Genomic DNA, 24,455 nt, shown 5'->3' with positions numbered 1-24,455 from the left:
ATAACAGCCAAGCTGGTGAATTAGCTACCTATCTCTAATTGGTGTTTTTTTAAAGGGAAAACACAATCACTGCATTAAAAATGTTCTAATATGTAAGTTGAATTTTTACCAACCTGCCCTGTTATGAGTCTGCTGTTTTTGTACACTAAGAATTGCACTAGAGGCATTATCAACACGAACTTCAGCTCACACCAATGCCAAAAAACTACCAGTGTGACAGAAGAGAAAGGGAGATGAAGCACTTACGCTTGTTTTTCTTTCGTTTAAGTAGTCCAGGTGTCATTTCATTTAAATTCAAAGCATTAGGCAATTCCACTCCAAAGAAAAGACTAGAAGCACATTCAGCAAGACTAGGAAACCTACATGGAAAATAACATCCTCACCCTTTTATTGTTGATTTACCATTTGGTAACCCAGTTGTTTTGAACTCAGTGTGAATACACAGTTTAAGTTTTGCAGAAAGTCACACGCCTGCATTTTCCACACGTATCAAGCACATTTAAAAAGTTTAAAATGTGTGTGCCTCGACTTGCTCCTCTTAATGTCTCTTTAGGGCGGTCCATTGTCACCGATCCGATCGAGTCCAACTCAAGTCTCTCAAGCCAGGCGACAAACAAATTCAAAAGGTGGAGGTTTCCCAAAGACGGTCTTCTCTGTAGTGCATTGTGCTAGTGCATTCAACCAGTGTGTCAGTATTCAACCAGATAAGCTTGGGTTGGTTTTTGTTTGTTTTTACTACACATACAGAAATATAATTTTACATGTAGCTTCGCATGCCTTATGGCTGCTTGCCCTACTATAGGACAGTGCAATAAATACAAATATATGCACACTAGAAAAAGATTTAACTGCCATGATCTACATCTGGTTTATGAGTACAAATTTACCTAGTCACCAATATGACAAATTTAGCAGAAAAAGTAGCAATGGCAGTAATAATCTACTACAAAAACAAGGCTAGAAGCAAAGTGTTTAAGCTACAGAAAAATTGCTATCTCCTAATATATGATGTAGGGCCCAATTCTGCTGAGTGCAGAGTCGTGATCAGTAGATTGCATCGGAACATGCTTTTCCCCCATTTAACAATGAATACTTGTACAATTTATTTGGTTTTGATAACTGTTTATAAATAGCACACTATAATGACTATTAAAACTATACAGCAACATGACATTTATAGCCTAATCCTGAATACAAAGTTCAAAGAACATGACTACAAAGGCCAGAGAGCAAATGTCATCAACTAAAAGCATTTCCACTTCAGAATTTCGTTTTATTGAATATTCTCTTACACAAACATTTCTTGATCATGAAACCAAAGGAACAGGATATCCTATTCCCTCTCTGTTCCAGTAGCAATTTATCCACACACCACCCTTATAAATTAGTGATGGATTTTAACGGGTAGCCCCTCGGGGCTATATATTTAATATATTTTATATATATGCACATTTACTTTGAATTCTATGTAAAAGTTGAAAAAATGCTCGAAAGAAAAAACTCAGAATATATCACAGCTTTTTCAGCGAAAAAAATACAAATTAGTTTTTATAACCACTATTCAGTTTATCAAACTTTTTTTTTTCTGAAGTATTTACCTTTAATTATATACACATTACAGGAAATAAAACTTTTTTCCACAAACGTTCTCTAAGGTGACAGTTACCGATAGAATGATAGCAGGAAGAATATTAAAGAAATGGGGGAGGTGATCAATTTCTGCCTTTAAAAAGTAAAAAGTCACCATATAATTAAGTACAAAAACCTGCATCGAATGACAACTGCTGGTGTAGTAACTTGATCAGGTATGGAGACCAAGAGTATAGGTAAAGCCCTATGGTAATAATATTTCTGTAGCATTTCCACTTGGTATGTATATACTAAATGTTGGCAAAGTTTCTGTAGCATTAGCTTATACAAACATAGGAGTCCTCAGTCTGCTGCATAAAATGGAACAGGTGTGTTTTAATTCTCCTGAAATGCACCTGAAATTCAGAGTGTCACTTACAAACTGCATAAGGAAACTTTTCTTCAGAAAAATATCTGTTTGGCGTCTCCAGGACTCTGTTCCATCGGACAATAGGGGCATTTTAATCTGGGGACAAAGAGAATGTGTTAGAATCATGGTAATGCAGAAAGCAGCCCCATAGCCATGTACTTTCACTGCTGAAACAACTGATTTCGCACTGAAACAAGTGACTTTGCACTGCTGAAACAACTAAGAACTAAACTTTTCCCTCCATCACAATGGTATCGAGTTTGCGGTGACAGTCCTTCCTCTTTTCTCCCCACAGCACAAAGTGAATGTACTCCAAGGCTCTGCTAGAAGTTACCTTATCACTCTTTTTCTTCTAATTATGGGCTTTCCTCACCTTTTACCCACCCACCTCTGAATCATTAAATACCAAGAAATTACACTCTGTGGTTAATCTTTTATCTAAACTTTGAGGTTAGTCTGTTGTATTTTAGTCATTTTAAACAGGCCGGTAGCTTTCGGTTTGACTTGATTAACATCCAGTCTGACTTCCTAGTTCCCAAAATGCTGTGATTTTACAACCTGCTTAGATCCACTCCTGCAGGCTATGGCTAAATAGGTCAGCCTGGCCTTCCTGCTGAGGTCTCCACTGATACAATTCCATCTGCTCACTACATTTTTTCTAGGATTGATGTCTTTTTCTCCATCTCTAAGTTTGGGCTTTTCATCCCCAAGAGTTAATTTTATCAGAGCTGTTCTGTCACTGAAGCTGATGAATGAGAGCATCAGGAATAAATGATCGGGGACCAGAATAACATTGCAATGAATTTACTGGCTTGAAATGACTGAAGTCACCTATGAAAGCATACCTTTATGCTTCTATTTTTTTTTCCACTCAACGTTTTTAGTCGTAGTGTCACTTATTTTCACAATGGATTTCACAAAACAACTTACAACTCTAAATTAAGCCGTCAGCCCTCACAGGAGCTGCATACGTTCAATCCAAATTACTACTGGTTCTTCCTGAAGGAAACCCATACAGTTCTCCCTCTCACATTTCCTCCCTTCCAAAAGCCCATAGGCATCCCCCTGAAGGAGTGATAGTTAATTATCCACTCAATTACTAAGCTGTATTTCCCCCCAGAGGTTTACTTTCCCCACTCCCTTTATTTTTTAAAGAGATGTTCCAACCATTACCAACCCTGCTCCCAGTGAAAAACTGGGTGTCCAAAAGTCTCTGTTTGAATGTGGGACAACACAGTGGTATTTGCAGCTTGGAAAATTACTGTTTGCTACTTTTCTTCATGTCATCTCACTTTCTACAACATCAGAGGGTTGATTATGCTGTTCTCCAGCACATTAACCCAGCTATCTGGCTTCAAAGTCATAGTCCAAGATTTACAAGCTTCCAATTATGTAATTGTGGACTCAGCTTTCCCCAAATGCCATACTCTAGTCTTAAGATTTGTCCTTGTCTGTACTTGGAATATAAAAATGGTACTTACTTGCTGCCATTAAACATTTTATTCAAAGCATCTCTTGATATAATATGACCACAGACTAATTTCATAGGTGGGTTGTTATCTGTTGTTTGCTGACGGAGAATGGGACAGGCAAATATTGAATGATACCAGCACTTTTTACCGAGGTCCACTTCAATCTGTGAAAGAAATAAAGACAACAATTTATCTTGGGAAACTACATCTCCAGGCAATTATCCCTTTAGGTCATGGCCCTTCCTTAACAGATTTCATAATTGAGCTGTGAAGGCAGCAAAATCCATTGTGTTGATGCCTGACAATTTCCCAGCCAAAAATACTTAACTGTGATCTTAAAATGGTAATTTATGTTGCTTCTCCCCACCCCCAAGAAAGCAGAGTACTCTGCCAAGAGACAAATGCATTTTTTAGTGCAGATCTGCACTCTGGCAGGAAAATTGGGCTGATGACCCAAGACATTCTGTACTTTCTAGCCAGTGATTTCCAAAGTGGTTCAGATGACAGATCTCATTTAAGGGGGAAGGGAAAACAAACAAACAAAACAAAAACACCACAACACATCCTTAGATTGATGATGGCAATATTCTGCAGCTTCCTGAAAGACTCCTACAGCACCTACAAGTCCCATCAATACTAAAGCATACCAGAATCATTTATTTTCAGTACCAACACAGAAAACACTTGTACAGAAAAACTCTTGCCATCAGAACCAAATGATTTTGGAAAAGGCCATCTCAAATAGAAAAGAATGTGTGCATGATTTCAGGAAAGGATTGAAAAGTGCCAAAATCTCAGCTTCTATAGCTAAAGCTCCAGGCTCTGACAAGACAGTCTCTGATTAAATCTGATTATATAACCTCTTCATTTTACTTAATCTCTATCTTTGCATGATGAAAATAAGTTTTCCCATCCCCATGCTACCTTAGCAGTACACAGTGGACACCTCTAAGTTTAGAATATGCAGGGAGGCATATTAAAACCTGTTAACTGATCTGCATCTGATAGCAGTCTTTTCCCAAATATTTCCTAGTTAAACATTCCTGTCTGGGCAGCATGGCATGGAACTGACTTGGAGGTTCCACTCTCAGTGTTTCAGAAAAACAGCTGGGAAGAAAAATAAAAAAATAACACATGAACTGAAGTTTTTATATGTTTATATATATATATGAATCTCTTCTATCTACAATCCATGAGGCTAATTCAGTTCATGCCCAATTTGCACTAAATAGGTTTTCTTTCCAAAACAGGACTAGGTCACTGGAGAGCTGCACACACCTTGTAACAGCTACAAAACAGGGTTTCTTAACAACCAAACTTAATTTTAACTCATACAAAAGAGCTGTGTTGGAAGCATAATGTTTTGGATCCTAATTCAATTCCCACATCCCTAGACGTAGCCTTACATTTTTCACCTCATATCTGCACAATAAAGTGTCAATGTGAAGCAGCCCGTGGAGAGCTCAAGCCTAGCCAGAGGAAATTAATGTTTTTTTGTGAGATGAATTTCCTTCCCAGAGTGGGTAGTCAGGTATAAAACTCAAGGGTCCACAAATGTGCTTGTGAAACCAGAGTGTGGTGTGTGTGCACGTATGCATTTTCACCAGTGAATTTCAATCTTTACCAGACGCAGAGGAGGAAGGGGACTCAGCTGTGTGCTTATGTTTTATGCAAGTCCTGTACGTGGGTGTTGAAGACAGTGCCTTGTCTGTGGCAGCCTGCGTAGCTGGTCATACCAGTGGCCTTTGTGTGTGCGCGTGGGTGTGTGATTCATGCTCAGCTTTGCCATGGGTTGAACCTACAAACAGGAAACAGCCACGTCCACCAGCCTAGGAGAGAGATCCCCAGGTCTCTGTACAGGAGGAAACCTCAGGCCCTGGAGCTGCTGGAGGTGGCAGTCAAATGTAACATCCTGTAACATTCAGCACAAAACACAGCATTTTCCCCATCAGAAATGCGTCCTGGAATAGCTCAGTGTTAACTCACCGGTAGTTCGTCCTTCTGATTCCAAACCCCTGTGCACTGCCTTTGCTCGATAACTGCTTTGATATTAATTAGAGCTGGTAATGCTACACACCCTGCTGAAAAACTGCAGAAAAAGGAAATATTAAGATAACGTACCTTTTAGGAAAAAAAAAAAAGCATTTTTGTATTTCTATATTAAAGAGCTTTAAGATAGAAGAGTGTTGTATGTGTCTTTCAGTTCATGTCCATACTTACAAGTACCCTTCAAGAGCAAGAGCTTTGGGGCAGACTATCAGTTAACCTGCCTCAAAGGACCCCAAAGGCACTACACTTTGTACTGAAAACAACAGTTAATACCTGCTCTGAATCTTGTAATTTAAGTGATTTTCCAAGCTACCTATTTTGATTTGAGGTATACAGGAGGAAAACATACTAACTTGTATAGGTAGTTGCTCTCTATTACAGCTATGGAAGACTGCATGAAGTCTGAGAGGTTCTATGTAACCCACAGGTGCACACACCACTGATAATCCTTTAATAATGTGTAATTACCATGTAAAGAAATGTATGTTTCCACCTGTATCTTGAATCAAGAAAACAAATGTAGAAAATCATAGGAAGGTGAGTGAAGGAAGGCAAGCACAACCTGCCATGACTAACAAGAAGGGCAGTAAACAACTGAAGCAAGGCAGTGCCCTGAAGACACTTCTGCCTGCCCTGAGAGCTACCCGTTTCCAGAAATTACCACATGATTTTGAAGTATTTCCCTCTGTGACAACACAAAGCATGACCATGATTTTCCACATCTCAGACGACATTTTGACGGACAATAATTTAAGTGCAGTGACGGGCCTACAGGCCTGGAAAGCAGCAGCAACAGAAACAGGATTTGACCTCGGTATCAGCCTGCTCTGTTTTTGGCAAATTATTTCACTATTTGTGCAAGTTTTATTGTCTACAGAAGTCATGACCTTCCTCTCAACTCTGCCCCTCCAGATACTTGTTTTTATGTTTCTCCAGCACCACTATGGCTAGTTTGCTTGTGAGGGACGTGCCTGAATTCAGACCATGAGGCCTTTAGAAAAAGGCCTACTGAAGAAACCTATCAGCTTTTTTTTAAAAAAAAATATTATTTAAAAATAAAAAGTGACCACTACTGTTTCTCTAGAAAGCAGTGCATTTTATAACAGGGATCTCACTTTAAGCTAGTTTAATTTTTAGAGGATTTGCAGCACACAAAGGTCACCACAGCTCAGAAGGGTCTTGTTTATGACAAGAGTATCGATACCACCTATACAGTAAATAAGTTTCAGCACAATCGATTTCATGCTAGGCCCAAAGCAAGCATCCAATAAATCCAAACATCAATAAGAGGGATTTTTCCACTCCACTGAAAATCTCTTGGACATTTGCACTGGAAGTAGTGGCATTAGCGTCAATGCATACACAATGAAAATGAAAAGGTGGCTATTCATTTCACTGGAACAGAAAAAAGATGAAAAAAAAAAGTTTTAGATATCTAATAATATTTGTATCTATAAAACCCTGAAATAGGCATAATTTATTCAAGAAAGACAATTTTATCTGAAGTCCTCTGTTGGTTTGGTTGTATTTTATGACAGTGGTGCAGAACAGGAGAAGCAGAAGGTTTGACAATTTTAAGAGAGCACTAAACTAAGCACAGAAGTCTAATATTAGCATGCGAACAGTAAATTTACATAAAGAAGTTGTAACAAAGCTTCTGATAAGTACTAAATCTATCCCCAAAAGATACATATAATTTATTTTGCATTTTATGTTTGAAATAGAAATTAAGACATCAGGCAATTGGCATCCAATAGAAAAATAGCAGCTAATCTGCTTTATCTTCAGAAAAGCTAGGAGATTGGATTGTGTTTTTTCTTAACATTTCTAACAGCCTCCAGCAGATTTGCATTTTGTCAGATTAGCTACTGGGCTTCATAGTGCTTCTTCCTTCTTTGCAAATAAGGTCCAGTAAATAATTTGGAAATTTTAGCAGCTAGTATCACAACACTTGAACACAATTGTAGGGAGAAGACAGGTATAGTAATGTGTGGATTAAAAAGAGAGATGATCAAGTGCTGACAGAATCATGGCTGCAATTTTAGTGCTTTGCAGTTACACAGCAGGAACAATTATCACACGCTTGTGGAAATAAATGGCTGATTGCCATCCTCATCCTTCACACTGATGTCTAAACTACAGAAGCCAAATTCCACCTATGAATGTTTCCTCTTGAGCTGAAAAGGTGCTTCCTCACGAGCTGGGAAAGCACAGCAAGCTGAAATATCTGAATTTTAATCTTCACAAATCTTTTCAGAGATAATAGAAAACATACTTTTTACTTAACACAAGCTAGATCAGGCTACTTGTCAAAAAGCTGTTCATTCTGTCCTCAGCAAGGAACAGAAGGCAAAACCTGGTCTTAAAAGCAAGCGAAAAGCAGCATACCTAACACTGAGAGGTGATTCAACTGAGAGACCCAGAAGAGCACAGGCATCTCTTGTGAAGATGTCACAGATGTCCGCCCACTGATTTGCATCTAATAGATGAACGTACGGAGAGTTCTCTATACCTTGCCTCAGATACACCAGGCTGCCCATCAAAACCTGAATATCTGCAAGGGACCAGGAATAGTTAGTTATTTCATGCTATAAATAAAAGCTAGTGTCTACAGTTTTAGCTTTTACAAGGAAAACAGGCAGAATTGGCACATACATCAAATCAGTAACACATATCCTCACCTCTACAAAATACAATTACAGCCATCACAGAACAGATGTCTACAAGAACTCCAGTCTACTATAAAAAGATGGGGGGGCTCTTCTCCTCTACAAGCACCTGCATTCTGCCTACTAATTTGTTTCAAAAAGGGTTTACTTTAATGCTCTGCACGCTTTTAGCAGCTTTTAGATACAGCCTTTTAAAATGAACAATGCTCATCACAAAAGAATGAACTCTGCATCCAGGAAGAGGCTGAAGTGGGTATTATTGACTAATTCCAAACTAGCATTTTGAAGTTTTCTGACACATACAGCATGCTAAAAATAAGGATTTATGCTGGATTCAATTTGCACCGTTCTGTTTCAAAAGTTTGGTATCTCTTTATATTACCCCACGCAGCAGAAAATAGCAGATGACTGCTCCAAGAATGTTGCTGTGCGTGTTTTACACTTTGCCCTGACACCAGGACTATTCCAGATCTCTAATGTAAGCAGCTACTATAACTATACTACAAACTCATCCACGTAGCTACTTCTTGAATTCAAGAAAGTTTGCAGGCATTTACATACAACTTTGCACCCTCTTTAAAAAAATTAGATTTAAATCAGGTCATAAGGATTTGAGTAATGCATATTAAATACATAAATAAGGAGCCTCAAATAAAAGGAAAACAATAGAGTAAAACACATTCGGAAAATGACTTGTATTTTCCTACCACATGCCACATCCAAGGGCTTTATTCCCCTCAGTATGATCAAACCCCTACTCACCTTTCTGATGATTTAGGGCAAACGGCTGGAAGTTTTTTGCATACTGAAGTGCTTCTCTTTGATTTGCTGTTCCACCCATCAATAAACTAATGAAATATAACCTGTGTAGCTTAAACTCCAGCGAACTATTCTGTGCCATGAGCATTTCTCTGTTGGATACCGCCCACCTGGAAGAAACGAGGAGGTACAAAGGGACATGACATGGGAGTAATTAAATGTCAGCCTACATGATATGAAATTATTACAATTGTCAAACATCTATTTCAAGAAGAATATGACTGTTCCCTGAGCTTCTGTTAGCCTACGTGGAGCCCAGAAAACAGCCAGACCCTTTACAAGTGAGGAGCTCTGCAGCATGCACAGCACGTGGAGGGTGGCAGTACTTTTGGACTGCTGTATAGCTCGCCTCTGTCTACAAACACAGCAGCAGAATTCAGCACTCGGTGGCTGGAAGGCAATGCTTATGTGGTCACAACATAAGGGGGAAACATTTGAAATTAATTCCTGTATTTGGATGGATACCACTCCGTCACCAAATCTTAACAATTACACACAGCCTGCTGCTGCTGCACGTTAAACAGGTTTGACCAAGCCTTTCAACAATGTATTTTCCAACTTCCTCATTCCCCAAACATTTTCTACTCGGCCACTGTGTTTACGTGCATGCGTATGTTGCCCTGGAGAGGGGAAGTACGTCCATGGAAGGAAGCATCAAAGAAAAAAAATTATGAAGACCTTACACTGAGGGGGCAGGGGGAAGTGAAATTCATTTAAATACCATACGTTGCTCTGCTAAACTTTGTTTTCTGTGTTATTTTCAACTTGGACAATAAAAATACTTCTCACTTTCTGGGTCTCCTTCACCACGACAGCTCCAATGTTTGGCTCCTTAATAGCATGGATACATTTTTAAACAGGCACCATGTAAAACAAACTGGATTTTTTAATGCATTTTTAAAAAGTGGTATTATTTAGGTTTTATCCTTTTTTTTTAATTCAATTTAGTCAGGCCTAAATCAACCTAATCTTTTCCTCTGAAGAACTTCAAGTTTGTGTTCTTCAGTCACATCTGTTTCTCATTAGTGCTAATTAGTTATACTATTTGCACTGTGGGGGCCCCATCAAGCAAAGAGGAGCTTTTCACTTTTTAGCGAGGAGCGCAATAGGTCTGTCCCTTAAGCAGGAGGAGTATATGAGGCTCCTGTTCTTTTTAATCATTGCTAAAATAAGAAAATTAAGCATTCTTACAGTACTGGTAAAGCTTTTAAGGAAAGCTAGTCTGCAGATGTACCATTGAGAAGCCAAGTCTACCTTCAGTTTGAATATACTCACTAACCACGGGGGTTTTGTCTGGTTTTGTTATTATTGTTGCTTGTTGGGGTAGGTTTTTGTTTTGGTTTTTCTTTTTGGTTTTGCTTTTTGCTTATTTGTTTTAAATGGTCAGCATCCGTGGTTTGAACTTGATTTACTGGCAATAAAGCTCACCCCCAACTAAGAAAACTAGAGCCTGAAGTTGACAACCGTAGGCCAATAAGCAGCTGAAAGATAAGAAGATATTATCAGTAAACAATAGAACTAATATATCGATATGAGGTTGAAGTTCCACAGTCCCATGAATGAGATATTAATCTGTATTGCATCAAAAGGGAGGCAAAGAGCCTCCATCCTCTCCCTGCCAACATTCACAACCACGTGCCCACGTGGCACGGTGCTTCATCTTGCAGAGATAGAGTCTGTCTTTCCAAATTAGCTTTTAGGCAGGCTTCCCTTCTTTGTTGTTGTTGTTCTGAGTGGTAGCACAGATTTTTATCAGAGGAGAGCAACCACAGAAGCAAGGCCTGAGGTGTTTGGGCTAGGATGTTCTGTTCCTATTCAAAGTCTTTGTAACAAACAAGAAGCAATAAGCACTATTTAAAACATTCAATGCACGTATTCTCTACAGCAGCCCCAAATCAGCAGTAATCACAACATCTGCCTTCCTAACTCCTCTCAGAATGATGCTTTCACAGTGCCTTCACCTCTGTGACTCAAATCCATCTGAATTTTTTAAAGTATACACATGGTACAGTACACAAACCATGGATACACAGAGCTCTCCTCAAGCTCCCATATGGGATTTAATTAAAACAAGTTCCACAAAGCCTAATAAAGATTAAATCAAGTTTAAACCAAGTCCCAAAGGTCCCAACAAATAGCAGGACCTTACTGCTTTACAGATATATGAGAAGATGATGCCTCTTCCCTGGGAGATCACAGTCAAATGCTCTGAACCTGCAAGCCAGTCCCACCACAACTTCACACAGAGACCCACCTGGGCTCAGAAAAACCTGAATCCATCCGCAAAGAACCTACGGATTTCCCTCCCCCATCACCAAACTCCAGTGAGAAAGGGCACTGGAAATAAATGGGATCCTACGGAGGCACAGAAATTACACAGCTGTGTGTGCAGGCCCAGACTGAGCATCTACAAAATTAAGTTGAAAACCACAAGAAAAAGACAAACGTTCTGGCCAGCTGTACTACATTTAATTCCAAAGGTACAGTATGAGTAAGTGTTGGAATTTCTGCTAGTAAGAAAATCTGAAAGAAAACTACAAATAGGGGAGGTTGTTTGTTTAAAATTTTTAAATTTTTTTTTTTTAAACTTCTTTCCATCACCAAAGATTGAAAGTCTTTTTAAAGAGTTACTCATCTGCCAGCTCCCTTTATATAGCAGTGACCAGGAACAACGAGTTTTTGCTCCATTTCCCACGCTGAGTTTAGCCTAGCACCAACTGCAGAGCACCAACAGAGCCAGAGAGCCTGGTTACTGCTTTCATAGCCTTCCACAATTTTACATAGGGATCTTGATACCCTCCCCCTTCTTTGTTCATGATATGGTAAATTAATTATCCTTGTGTACCTGATCACTGTGCATTCACCCCACCTTGGTTGTCCTCCCTAACCATCATGTTTTTCACATAAGCATCCATGCCCAGCACTCGCAAAGCCAGGAGCAGACATTTTGCTCTGAAAAGTGGCATTTTAAACAGAAATGAGGCTGGGTGGGGGAGGGAAACCCGCATGCAAACTGTGCTAACAATACCCCCTATTCTCTGTCCACTCGACTGTCTGAGGAATAAGGCTTCCTTTGAAGAAGGACCGTGCCTTCTCCTTTGTTGGAGAAATATTTAACACATTGCCAGGAGCTACAAGATATGACGAAGGTGCCATGAGTTAGACCATCCTAGCTAACCTGAGATAAAATGAGTTCAGTGACTTGCAGTTGGTGGCTATAGCAGCATTTTGGTGTTGCTTCCTTTCAGTTAACCCATTCAACGGCAACAAACCACCCGAGCTTTCATCTGCGTAACTATATTCAAAGGCTACTTGGGCCAAACTTTGCACAACCCAGAGGCATAACCCAGAATTTAGTTTAGGAACACCAAGGTTGGAATATCAGAGAGCCCCTGCATTTAGCTGAGATGCCAGTGATCTCTGAACTGGCATACACCTGCATTGGTTCACATTAAAAGGAGAAAAAAAGGTTTGTTACTGTGAAAATGTATTGAGTAAAACATCTTTTTTTGCATTATTTGAAGTGTACAAATTATGTTCTGGAATGAAACAAACTCTGAATCTGCTTTATTTCACAGTTTCTATTTTTAGAGTAATACCTTGTCAGTAACCTTCTATTTTGTCTTACTTTTGGGACCAACCTAGGCTTACCAAAGGTCTTGCAACCAGAAAATAAAATCAGGTCGAGGTTTGGTTTGGCATTTTCTTGCTCTTAAATTAAAAGCTGAAATGGTACAGCACAGTAATGCATCCACTACTGGAAATTATAAAGCAGTAGCCCAAGAGATACTTCATCACCTTTCCCTCTTCACTGTTGTTTTTAGCATCAGCTCAGGTGTCTAATAGTTGTAAAGTCATGAAAGTCAATAGTTGTAAGGTCATGAAAATATCCTAGTCTAAGGTTGATTAATGGCATCTCAGACTTCTCCCCCATACTTTGGTTCTGTCCCAGGATCCCTTATCTGCTCTAAAAAGGGAACTAGCTTGAAGAAAAATGAGCTTGCTGATCCTGAGTCACACACATCCTGCTCACCCCCATGGCTTGGTGAAGCCAAAAGGCTTGGGGATGCTCAACACCTTCAGTAAGTTCTGGTGTCCTTCATATGGGGACTTTTGCAGATAAGATTCACCCATGTTTCACTGTAACTAAGGCGAAGTACCATCGTGACAGACAGGGTTTTCTTTAAGTGACGTTTCTTCTCCAAATCCTAAGTTAACATCACAAATTATTCAAGTTAATCCTTAACCTAAGGAAGAGACCCTCAGTTAAGCGCTGTGTCCCATGGGAAGGGGCACGAAGGGGACAACAGAAGAAACGTTCACTCCCTAATTAGATCTCTCAGAGACCAAACGGGGATGCATCAAAACAAAGATAATATTTAAAGTGAAAAACTAAGAGTTTATTAAAGAATTTAAAAATGGAGAAAAAGCCGAGCAGACTCACTCTAACGCAGGTCTCAGAACTCTGACTTTTAATGCTTCCAATATTCGGTTTAACTCCACGAATGGTTCTTTCTGGCTTTGATCTATTGATAGACCGGATTCCTGAAAAACAAAGGTAAAGAATAAAAAAAAATACGCAATTCAACTGCTGTTTTTCTGACAATTTCAATATTTACCTGGAACACTACCATCCAGATAAGGATGCCGTCATAAAGAGTAACATTTTCCGTTTGATACCATTCAACACCCGTACTTGTCATTACCTGACAAAGCTCCTCGGCTACATCCAACATCCCCTGTCGGAAGAAGTGCTCCACCATCACCTCGTTGAGGATTCGCTGGCTGTCAGCCTGCCAGCACCCATCTATCCCCACGCTGCTGATGTCGGAGTCGAAATTCTGAAACGCAGAAGTTAACATCGAATAGGTTGGAACAAATAACCCCAGGTAATTTTTCTTTAATTATGCACGACACCTATGTCTCTGCTCGGGTGTTTTCTGCCTGTTGCTCAGTTTGCCCTTAATTACCTCCTGGTTGACCTGAAGCCTATTCATCAGCTGCTTCATTATCTCCTGTGTACAGAAATCCTTTCCCTCGCTCATTTTGAGTCTGAATATTACCCAGCATAAGGAATTACACCGGCAAACTACAAGTTAGCTAGCAAATTAGAAATCTTGTTAACTAATAAAGGGGCTACCAGACCACGATGCGTTTCTGGAGGAAGTATCTGCAGAAAAGGCTTCTGCCATACATGAAAACTGAAAAGCACAGGGAACAGAAAACAAAATCGCCTACGCTAAAAATCAAAATAGCATTATCAATGCATCACTGTCACCACAGCGCACCAAATTGGAAGTAAAAGCTTTAACTCAAGGATTTTTGACATAGCTGGGGGGGGGCAGGCAACACTGAAAAAGGAAAACGCCACTTCTCCCCACCCTGTGAATGACAATGAAATCCAATTCTCTGAAGACCTCGAGACACCAGCAACAGGATGAGCTTTGAAGGTCTGAGATCTCTTACGGGTCCAGCCCTGATGATCCCACTGCTGGGTATTTTTAGGCCAGCGGCCTGCGGACATATTCCAAGAATAAGCAAAAAATATTGTCACAGCGATGCCTTAGCAACACTTGGCACTGCTTGGCACCGCGCCTCCTGGCAGCACGGGAGCAGTGCTTACTCTAACCCAGGATATAAAACGGGGTTTTAACCACTAACGTGTTTAATGCTCAGGGCAAAGAAGTTAATTTGAATAAAAACCCTCACCCGTGGCCCAAAACAAACCTTCTGCAGGAGGAGCGGAGTCTAGCAGACGGCTCGTTGATCCCATTGTCTGCTAACTGCAGCTCCCTTCCAGGAAGGGACTTCAGAAACCAGAAAATGGTTGAACTTGGTGAAATTAACAGTGATTTAGCTGTGGCTCTGTGATAGGAAGGGTTCGGCACAGCACGGGGACATCCACCCTGCACCAACACTCGCCTCAAATCAACAGAGGTTGCACAAGCTACCTGCCAACCAGATACCACGGGTTTGCTCTCAGCCAGCGTAACGCTGGTTAGCCAAAATCCTACTGGGTGTAAGGTCTGCCAGCACGCAGCTCCTGAAAGGATGGGAGCAGGCAATGTGGGTTGATGTCAGACCAGGCACTTGCAGGGTGACACTTCCCGAGGCATTCAGGAGCCTCCTGTTAACCCATTTCAGGAGTCTGATCGAGTTTGAAGGAGTCTTTGATTAAAAAGAGTAGGGAGCAGCATCCTTGCAGCTCTCGTGAATACCAGGCTCACCTCACCTGAAGCAATGAAGAGTTCCTCTAAGGTACGTGCACAGAAATGCGTCAAGGGAAGCACAGAGGGGTCAGCAGCACCCTGATCCCTGCATTTAGGGTGAACGCACCCATTACAGCACCCAAAGGGCTCAAGGGTTTGTGCTGGAGCTCACCCCGACCTAACCCAGCCTCTCTGCTCTTTCTTTAGCAGGCAGCACCTAGCTAAGCACACTTCAGAAGCCAGTCTCAGGGGCTGAAACCACTTTGATGCTGTTTTGCATCGTCAGAGAAAGGGGCAGCCTCCTCAAACCCACACCCACTGCTTCAAAGCCACCTCTCCCTTCAAGTCCCTTCTCAAACCTCCAAGAAAACCCTAACCCCAGGCTAGCAAATTCTCTTCCATCTTTCGGAGACGGTGGGGGCAAGGAAAGCCTTCAGATCTTTGCCACTGATCCAAGTCTCAGATGTGAGGTTTCCAACCGGGTGCCTCAACCTGTAAGCTCCCTGTCCCGCTGCTCATCTTTAGGCTGCGTGCTGGAAAACATCAGTGTCTTGAAGATTAAATGCACGTTCTTCTCTGCGCCCATCCTTTGAAGCCCCTGAGGTTCAGCACCACTGCTGACTCTGGTATCGCTCTCCAAACACCTCTAGCAGGTAGCACAAATCCACAGAGAAGGCATTACAGAAACACCAGAGGCAGTGTCAAGAACATATAACCCCTTTCTCTTACCTAGGTTTCTGGGGTGGAAAAAAAAAGTCATCAGTAATCCAAAATTATCAATTAAGCTATTCTTCATCCAGTTTCAACTCCTAGCACATACATAACCCCATAAGCAGCCCTGTTCTGGGCAGTTACCAGCTGTTTGAGCTGAACCAATGCCTTAAATACCTTCTTATCCTCCTGGTTACCTGGGGACAGAGGTGCCAGAACCACCTACAGATCACTCAAACACAAGTTTTTAACTTCATCCGAGCTGTTTCTAAAACAAGCAGGCACCCCATACAGCGCTTACTTCTGCTTGCAGTCCTGAAGCTACTGCAGAGCTGTGTATCCCTGAGGTTTTCATGTTCTCGACTGTTTCAAAACAATTTTACAGACAACACTTTGTCCTGAAGCAACAAACCTAGAAGCTGTGAGAAACTTCTCAAAACCCCATGGAAAATTGTGTAGTTTTGTTTTTTTAATACCATAAAAGATGTTAATAATGACTCATCCCAACCTACCTGCTATGGCATCAGGTCACATCATACAACCTGGGGACCTCATGAATTATTTTTTCCCTCCCCCTCATCCGATCTCTGATAACTCACGCTTGGCCAGGTCCCCACTTCAGTAATTTATATTTAAAGTCATATGTATTTATATATAATTAAAGTTTCGGTGGTCTTTGTTGTATGTGAGACCCTAAGCTCTGCCTCCAGTAGGTCCCGAGCAGTTTCAAGAAGTGCCTGCGCGTGTTACAGTGAGCGACAGTCACCCGGCACAACAAACAGCTGCCGGCCTCTGGCTTACTTATTTCATAATCACACAAGCAGTACGTGCTCGTGACTCCGCGTCTCCGAGATTTGTTTTTTTAAAGGCTCACAGTAAGCTTGCTGCTAGCACGGGGAGTTTAACAGGACTGTAAAAGTTGAAATGAATTCCTTAAGTCACGAACTCCAGAAAGTTTATTTCACACTGTTCAGATTTTAAGCTTAGAAGTGTGCCAGTGCTCATTCCAGGGAAACAGCTTCTTTTTTTTTTTTTTTTTTTAAGAGCCTAGTGCCGAAGTGGAGGGCATTATGTGCTAAATATAGCAATTATGTAAAGCACATTACTGATACCTGCTGGAATACAGGGACTCGAGACACACACGATGGATCATTTCAGCCACCACACAACCCTCCAGATGAATGCCACGATACGAAGGGTTAAGGACAGTCGTATTCCTCAGTTTCCCAGCTGAGATCATTTCGTGCATTGCTCCCTCCTGAATTCTGACTCACGTTACAAACACCACGCACTTGTTTACGTTCCCTGTTCAGTTTGCTGGTTCACAAGACAGTGCTCAACTTGCAAAAACCCTGAATTTATCCAGCCCTATTCCTCACAACAACAGAATTACATTCAGTAAAGTTTTTTTCTTTGTATACTTTTTTTTTTTTTACCTTGCTTTCCCAAAACACCTGGATTAAAATGTAGACCTTTTAAAAACAAGCTTAAAATTCAGGGGGGGGGGAGGGGGGGGAATGTAAGGAGTTAACCAGTTATCCCACCTGCCGTCCTGAATGAAGGCATTTAACCACTGCTCAGATTGCTGCTAGAGGGGAAAATGTTTACTTGCTCCACCAAACGTGCTTGGGGATGAGCTCAAATCATCCCAGCCATGTGATTTACAGGGAGACTGATGGCTGAGCTATCTGATAACAACCTGCTGAACACCAACGGCATGAGGAACTCGGGAAGTGGGGCAGATGCTGGTACAACACAGAGCAAACGGGATGCAAACATTGCTTTTCAAAGAGGAAAGCGTTCTTTGGAAGAAAAGGGAGCCTTCAAAGATCAGGAACACGTAATCCACGTAGAACTGCCATGAAAAACAGCCCAGCTTATTAGCTAAACTTTTCAGGAGCCGCTAATTTAAAAGCAATCCACAAAGCCTTGGCATTTCAGGCTTCAACTTCGCCAGCAATATTTCATGCCAACCTCAAAGTTCATTTTTTAAATGACCACGGAGCTTCTGTTCTCAGGGCAGATCTAGGTCTGGTCCAAGTTCCTACCTAACAACTACACTGATCAAATACTGCCCAAAATAAAATTCACAGACAGGTGTATGTCTTCCTCAACACTGGGAAAAAAAAGGAATTTAACCCCAAAATCGCCCCAAGCAGGAAATACAGCGAGTTCTTGCAGAATCCAAGCTCGTTAAGGAGGAAGCTTGGTGATGCTACGTGTACCAGCTGTCATGCGGATGTGTCACACAAAATTGGCACCAGGATTAGCACGTTGCCCAATCTCAAAGCAGGCAATAAAACCCTGAGTTATGTTTACCTGTGCCTGAGCACACACAGCTAAAACGGCCGTAATTGTTCTAGAGATGGTAATCTGGCCATAAAATCGGGCAGAAAAATGCTGGATGAGGATTTAAACACCACAAACAGAACTCACATCTCGTGAATCAAAGCCAGGGCTGCTGCTTTAAATTCCAACAAGCATTTTAATTTAGGGGGCAGTCATATTTCGTCCAGAACGTGCCAAGAATCAATTCACTACATAAATTACACTTAATTAGTTCTATGGGTTTAAGTATATTATTGGGAAGCAATGGGGGGAGAACAATTTCCATAGGTTATGGCACTCAGGTGCCGGCAAAGAGCTCGCTGCAAGGTTTCAAGCAGCAGGTAGAAAACACGTTAAGTGCATGTGGAAGATTTCCTTCAAACATCACTGTACAGGGAAATGTTAAACGCCACCTGGATTTAAACCTTACACATATTTGACAAACAGACTGAGATTCCCAGGTACATTTTCAAGTATTTAAGATATTAAAGTGAAAAGTAACAAAAATCAAATTACTTGCATGTTGAACAGTTCATATTTCAGGAGATAATCCCAACTGAGGCTCTGAACTTCATAAAAGTGTCCTATGTTAGCAGCAGGACTCACGGAATTCCTGCTTCTAGCCTTTTGTTGTAAACATTACAGACTCCAGGCCAGACTGAGAGCCCAGAGGAACGAGCACACTGGATGCAGCGAGTTGAGCTCAGGTTGGAGCACCTGACTGAAGCAGCCCTTGTGACCCTATACAGGCACAGAGCCGACCACTGCTGTCCCTTTCTGTTATTTTACACAGCTGAGTACGTGAAATGTAACAAATGCTTTCATTTACAGCTATTCTTTTAAAAATAAAAATGGCAGATACAACGCAGAAGGCTAGGAGAGCAACACCACCACAAGAACTGTGCACCTGACAACTGAAACAGCAATTTGCAGATCAGACTGAAGTTTAAACTTTATAAGCTTATCTTCTTTGGCATCTAAGAAACATTGCCACCACTTGCCATAGAATAAGAACTCGTTCTATAAGGCCTAGGGATGCTCTACCCCATCAGATTATTTAAATGCAAAAGGCACGGCCAAACCTGAGAGCTCCTTCACACCAAGTCCACTTGCTAAGGCAGAATCAGGCAGTTTCAACCTCAGGACAAGATTACGTAGATTTATCTCAGGCCTCAAGCCAGTAATAGGGATGGGCTTTTGCTCTAGTTAATTGGTTTAGGTACAGCAACAAGGATTAGAGACAGATGCGTCCTTAAGCTTTGGATAACCGTGATGCTTGGATTAAAGCTATCAGAACAAAGTTTCAGCTCTCCATCACGATGGTCAATCCCAGAGAGAAGCAAAATCAAAGTTTCACAGACATTCTGCCCCATAACGCAGCATTATGTACTACCTTGTCAGCTGGTTGTGCTGTTAAATCATGCTGTAAGAGATTGCCATTTAAACTTTGAGAGTAATGAGACACCCAAAGGACGAATCTCTTTTCTGCCGTGCTACAAGTGTCTTTGTTCAGCTGAAAAGACCACTGCCCAGTGTCTTCCTCAGTAAGATTATAAACCAGATCCCACGCCAAATGTTAAGACCCTCTCAATATAAGCATGTTCTGATATGAGGTATTATACTGAAAGTCCAAAAAAGTGACTAACAGAACCTTTGCCTGCAGAACTACTCTGTAAAAGTGAACAGACAGGAGAAAAGCATGACCTGAAAGTACGTACATAGCACCAATTAGTACTACAATTCTTTTTTTGAGCTATTTAAAAGAATTATTAATATCCACCTACAAAAATAATCCAGATCCCAGTTATTCTTGAACCTGGAATTCACATAAAAATGTCTCATACAGGAAGCTTCAAAGATCAGCTGCACAACATTAACTGCTTGGTACAGCATAGCTGCGGATACTATGAGAAGTTGAACGCACTCTGCTCCCATCAAAACCAATCTAAACCTTGTGAAATTAAGCCCTAAGAACCGACAACACGCCTGAATCATGTGCAAAATGTCTGTCTTTAAAAATTCCACCAGCTTTTAGGCTGCCTTCTAGGACAGAACGTCGCCGAGTCATTTGCTACTGCCGATTAATTAGAAACGCAGCGCGTATTTATAAATAAGATTTCTTGAAGCATTTTGCTACACAAATACAACACGTGATTACTATGTCTAGTAGCACCTATATGGTGTGTCCTCTCAGAAATGACAGATTTGAGTTGTATTCCAAAAAGGAGGACTCTGTATACGAGTTCTGAAGCAAGACCTCGCCTGGTTTGACCTCTGCTCCCAGCCCTATAGTTTGGCATTTAACAGGAAGGCTTAATTGAGATTAATTGCAGCACAAATATAAATTTTGAAGAGGAGCACCCATCATAGAATACATGCAATAATACACCAAAACCACAACATACACTGAAACCACAACACACGTACCTTGTCAATGGCTTTTCCAACTCGGGATACGCTGCTGTGGATGTCTTTGTGGTCGGAGGCCAGTTTCTGAACCGTGTCCTTTATCCGTTTGCAGCACTGCGTCATGACCAGTGAGATCGTCCCCGACAAGTCTCCATCCTGATCTAAACAAGAAGAGAGGAAAATCACCAGCTTCATTGTGAACAAAGGATAACTTCCATCGCTCAGTATGCAGCACTATAAAGGGACAAGGAAGGGCATTAGAAGAAAGAAATGCAATCTAGAAAGATGTACAGGACACGGCTCACCCCATTAGGAACAGTGAACAAATGCAAGGCTTTAAAAAATTAATGTAAATACCTCAGGCACCCTGCTCGAGTTCAGCAAAGTAATAAACAGAACCCAAACAAAAGCAAAAATCTCACGGAATATGATGGGATGCAGCCCCTGACCTACTCCAGGGTGAGTTTTCTTCTAGACAGCATCCTGGAGACAGGAGCTGTCTATAAGAATGAAACTTCTGCTTCCTGGCTGGAGAGAAGAGCTCCTACGAGCTCAGCCACTCGGTCTCTAATTCTCCTTGGCAGATGAGAAGTGGCCCGTTGAGGCCCTGGCCACGAACATCAAAGAGTTACAAGAAGAGTGGATGATCAGGTAAGGGTTATCCTCTAGAAAATACGACATTTTTAAGCTATTGTCCAACCACCCAGCAAGCACAAGGCTGTAGGACCCCACTGTGGGCAAAGCAAGAGATGTGAAGTGTTCCCAAGCCCCTCGCTCTCTCTCCTCACCTAACAACTGCTACTTAACTGCTCATTTAAGGAGCCCAGCCCAGAAATAATTTCCTAACATTCCAGATCCGAACCCTTCACGTGAAAAATAAAAACCCAAAGCATCTCTTTGAAAGAAAGCTTCGAACAGCAACCGACCACCTTTTGGTTGGGCTCGGTCCCTTCCCGTTCTGTGTTTTTGCAGGCTTTAGGGTCGGGTTCACTGCTGGGATTTCACGTTGAGGCAAAATTCGCCGTGTCCAGCTGCTGCTGCGGGCCCGGCAAGGCCAGAACAATAGAAAGAAAACTGCAACGGCTCCTCGCAGCCTGCCTTGGAGAGGGCAAAGGAAACCCAGCCTCACAAAGAAAAAGGGCTGCAGTCGGAGGGGGAGGGAATGATTTACCAGCCGCCCGCTGCTCAGCCTCCTCTTCTGCTTCCCAACCTCCAGCTCAGCTGCTGGTGACAGCAGCAAAACCAGCTGAAGTTGTCACCCTCCAGAACTGGTTCATGTCGGGAGAGCAAACGGCTCCGGTTCACCTCCACAGCCCCTGGCTGAGAAGCTGGAAGTGTTTTTGCACCAGACACAGCCTTTAAGGAGTGTGGGGGGGAAATAAAAAAGCCCTGACTTTTCCCCCCTGCAGTCCCATGAAGCTAGGGGTCATTTCCCAGTGCTCCACGTTTCTCCCAGCACATGGATAAGGAGTAATAAGACTGAGAAAATCCCTTCAGCCACCAGTTTGGCTTCCTACAAGGAAGCCGGCCTCCTACAACCACTTCAGGAATAAGCATCCTTTCTGTTCCTGTTCGTGTACATTTCGAATCACAGCAAGGATTTTAAGTTTCTTTCTCATGACTTTTGCCCCCGAGACAAAACCGAGCTGCTAGGTGACACAACTAAGGCCAGGGAAACGCTCGCTCCCCTGATCTGCATCACCCAATGGGCAGAAAATAAAACACATTCTCCTAACAGTCACTTCTTCCTGGAAAAAAACACATAGATTTGGGTCCAAACATGCTGATATTTTTACCCCAGGCAAGTGGATCGCTGTCCTCTGCCACATATTGGGGGAAAAAACAGCAAGAGCGGAACAATGAAGGAGGAAGCAGCCAGGAATGAAGGAGCCAGCCCGAGCACAGAGCTCAGAACGAGGGGAAGAAAAACAAACACAAACTTTGCCTCACTGTCCGCACGGGGCTGTTTGTACTCGGGCTGCCACGTGAAAACAGCTCGAGGAGTTTCACGGGGCTGGGTGACCGGGAGAAAAACCACCTCCAGCAGCACCACAACCCAGGGCAGCCTCGAGACTGAAGCAGCTTCAGAGCATTTCTCTCTCTCCACCCACTTCCTCTCCACATCCACTGCCTATTTACGGTGTTTTCCTACGTCTCTGCTCTCTTTCCTTGTCCTACAGCGGGGATTTCTCCTGCAGCAGCGAGGGGTGGTTGGTTGGGGTTTGTTATTTGTTCTCCTCCTCCTTCCTCTCCCCTCTGAAATGATGCACGAGGATATTTCTGAAGTTCTGACCCCTGAACTCCACATTAAGATGCGTGGCTGCTTCCATGCCCACCAATTTTCAGAAATATTCAGGTTAGGGGACATACAAGCCGCAAATGCCTGCTCCTATCAGAAGTTTATACAGAAGATATTAAAGATAAATTAGAATTTTTGTCCCCCATGAAAGCCATTTACGCACAAAAACCAAAATTTCAGAGTTCCCAAATACCTGAGCAGCACAAGTAACCCATTAGCTTCACCCTAGAGTCCCAAATAAAAGAGAGCTGGGTCTGGGATGCTCTCTGTGGGGACAGGATCACCCCAACCCTTCTCTGTAAGTGTTTTTTGTGTGTTCCTACAGAGCAGGTAGGGGCTGGGGATGCAGAGCAGGCATCCTGCAGGCAGGGCTCTGCCAAACCAGCCCCGCAGAGCCCTACAGGGATCGATCCCAGTCGTGCCACGGAGCTTCCCAGGCCATCGAGCCACCCTGCAGCATGCAACCTGAAAGAACCGGGCATTATTTCACCCCAAAGTGATGCCTCAGAGCTGGAGCTCCCTGTTTGCTCTCCATGCAAATCGGGGCTCGGCAGCGAGCCTGGCACCTGTGTTTGCACAACCCTCAGCCTGCAAACAGCTCTGCCCTGAACCAAACAGCACCAGGCTCCAGAGAGTGGTGACAGAGCACAGCTCACCCTCAAATTTGGGCTCAGAGCCTGCCTGTTCCTGCTTTTAACCCGACTTTTTTTACCCCTGCTTTTTAATACCGGCTGCGAAACAAACCCAAAGCCCGGTGGGGGCTGCCTCTACCTCCAGCTTTCACCCTCCACACCCCCAAATCCGGCCAGCGAGCGAGTTAGCGAGGAAAACAGAGAGAAAAGAGAGAAAAGAGGGGAAAAAAGGAGGGCAGAGGGCAGCCAGGCTGGGGATTTGATCCCCTCACACCCTGGGGGCTGCTCTGAGCGGGGAAGGGAGGCAGAGGGGACGCTGAGGGGAGGGGGGCATACCCCAAATTGGCCCCGAGCCGCTTTTAAGGCCGTTTGGGGGCAGTTTTAACCCATTTTGGGGCAGTTTTAACCCATTTTGAGGCAGTTTTAACCCGTCTGGGGGCAGTTTTAACCCATTTTGGGGCACTTTTTCACCCCCCACACCCTGAGGGAAGGGGGCAGGGAGCCGGGGCCGGGTCTGACGGTGAGGGGAGGAGGATGAGGAGGCTGAGGAGGCCCCGGGGGTCCCGCCACGTACTCTCGCTCTGCAGGATCTCCCTGCGCAGCCCCCCCGCGTACTGGATCAGCTCCTCCAGGCTCCTCTCGCACAGCTGCCCGTAGCCCGAGAACTTCTGCAGCACCTTCTCCAGCTCCCGCTCCACCGTCACGCACTGTTCCATGGCGGCCGCCGCCTTCCCCTCAGCGCCGCCTCAGGATCTTCCCCTCCTCCCCCCCCCCCCCTCCCGTTTCGTCCCCTCAGGGCCTGGTCCCGGCCCCGCCGCCGCTGCCGCCGCCACCGGGCCCGGGCTCCGCGCAGGCACCG

General features: G+C 42.9%; 1 protein-coding gene across 1 annotated transcript; it reads right to left on the bottom strand.

The window, feature by feature from the left end:
* Positions 1-371: 371 nt before the first annotated feature.
* Positions 372-24,455, bottom strand: RMND5A (required for meiotic nuclear division 5 homolog A). Its single transcript, XM_027455755.3, has 9 exons — positions 24,171-24,455; positions 20,684-20,826; positions 13,715-13,849; positions 13,453-13,553; positions 8,952-9,118; positions 7,909-8,074; positions 5,458-5,560; positions 3,481-3,635; positions 372-2,095 (listed from the first exon to the last, which is right to left on the bottom strand). The coding sequence occupies exons 1-9, from the start codon at positions 24,310-24,312 to the stop codon at positions 2,032-2,034; spliced, it is 1,176 nt and encodes a 391-aa protein (XP_027311556.1). The 5' UTR covers positions 24,313-24,455; the 3' UTR covers positions 372-2,031.

Source organism: Anas platyrhynchos, chromosome 4 (genome assembly GCF_047663525.1).
Source record: "Anas platyrhynchos isolate ZD024472 breed Pekin duck chromosome 4, IASCAAS_PekinDuck_T2T, whole genome shotgun sequence".
Taxonomy (NCBI): domain Eukaryota; kingdom Metazoa; phylum Chordata; class Aves; order Anseriformes; family Anatidae; genus Anas; species Anas platyrhynchos.
Note: the sequence above shows the minus strand (reverse complement) of the source record. Positions and strands in the feature narration are given on the sequence as shown.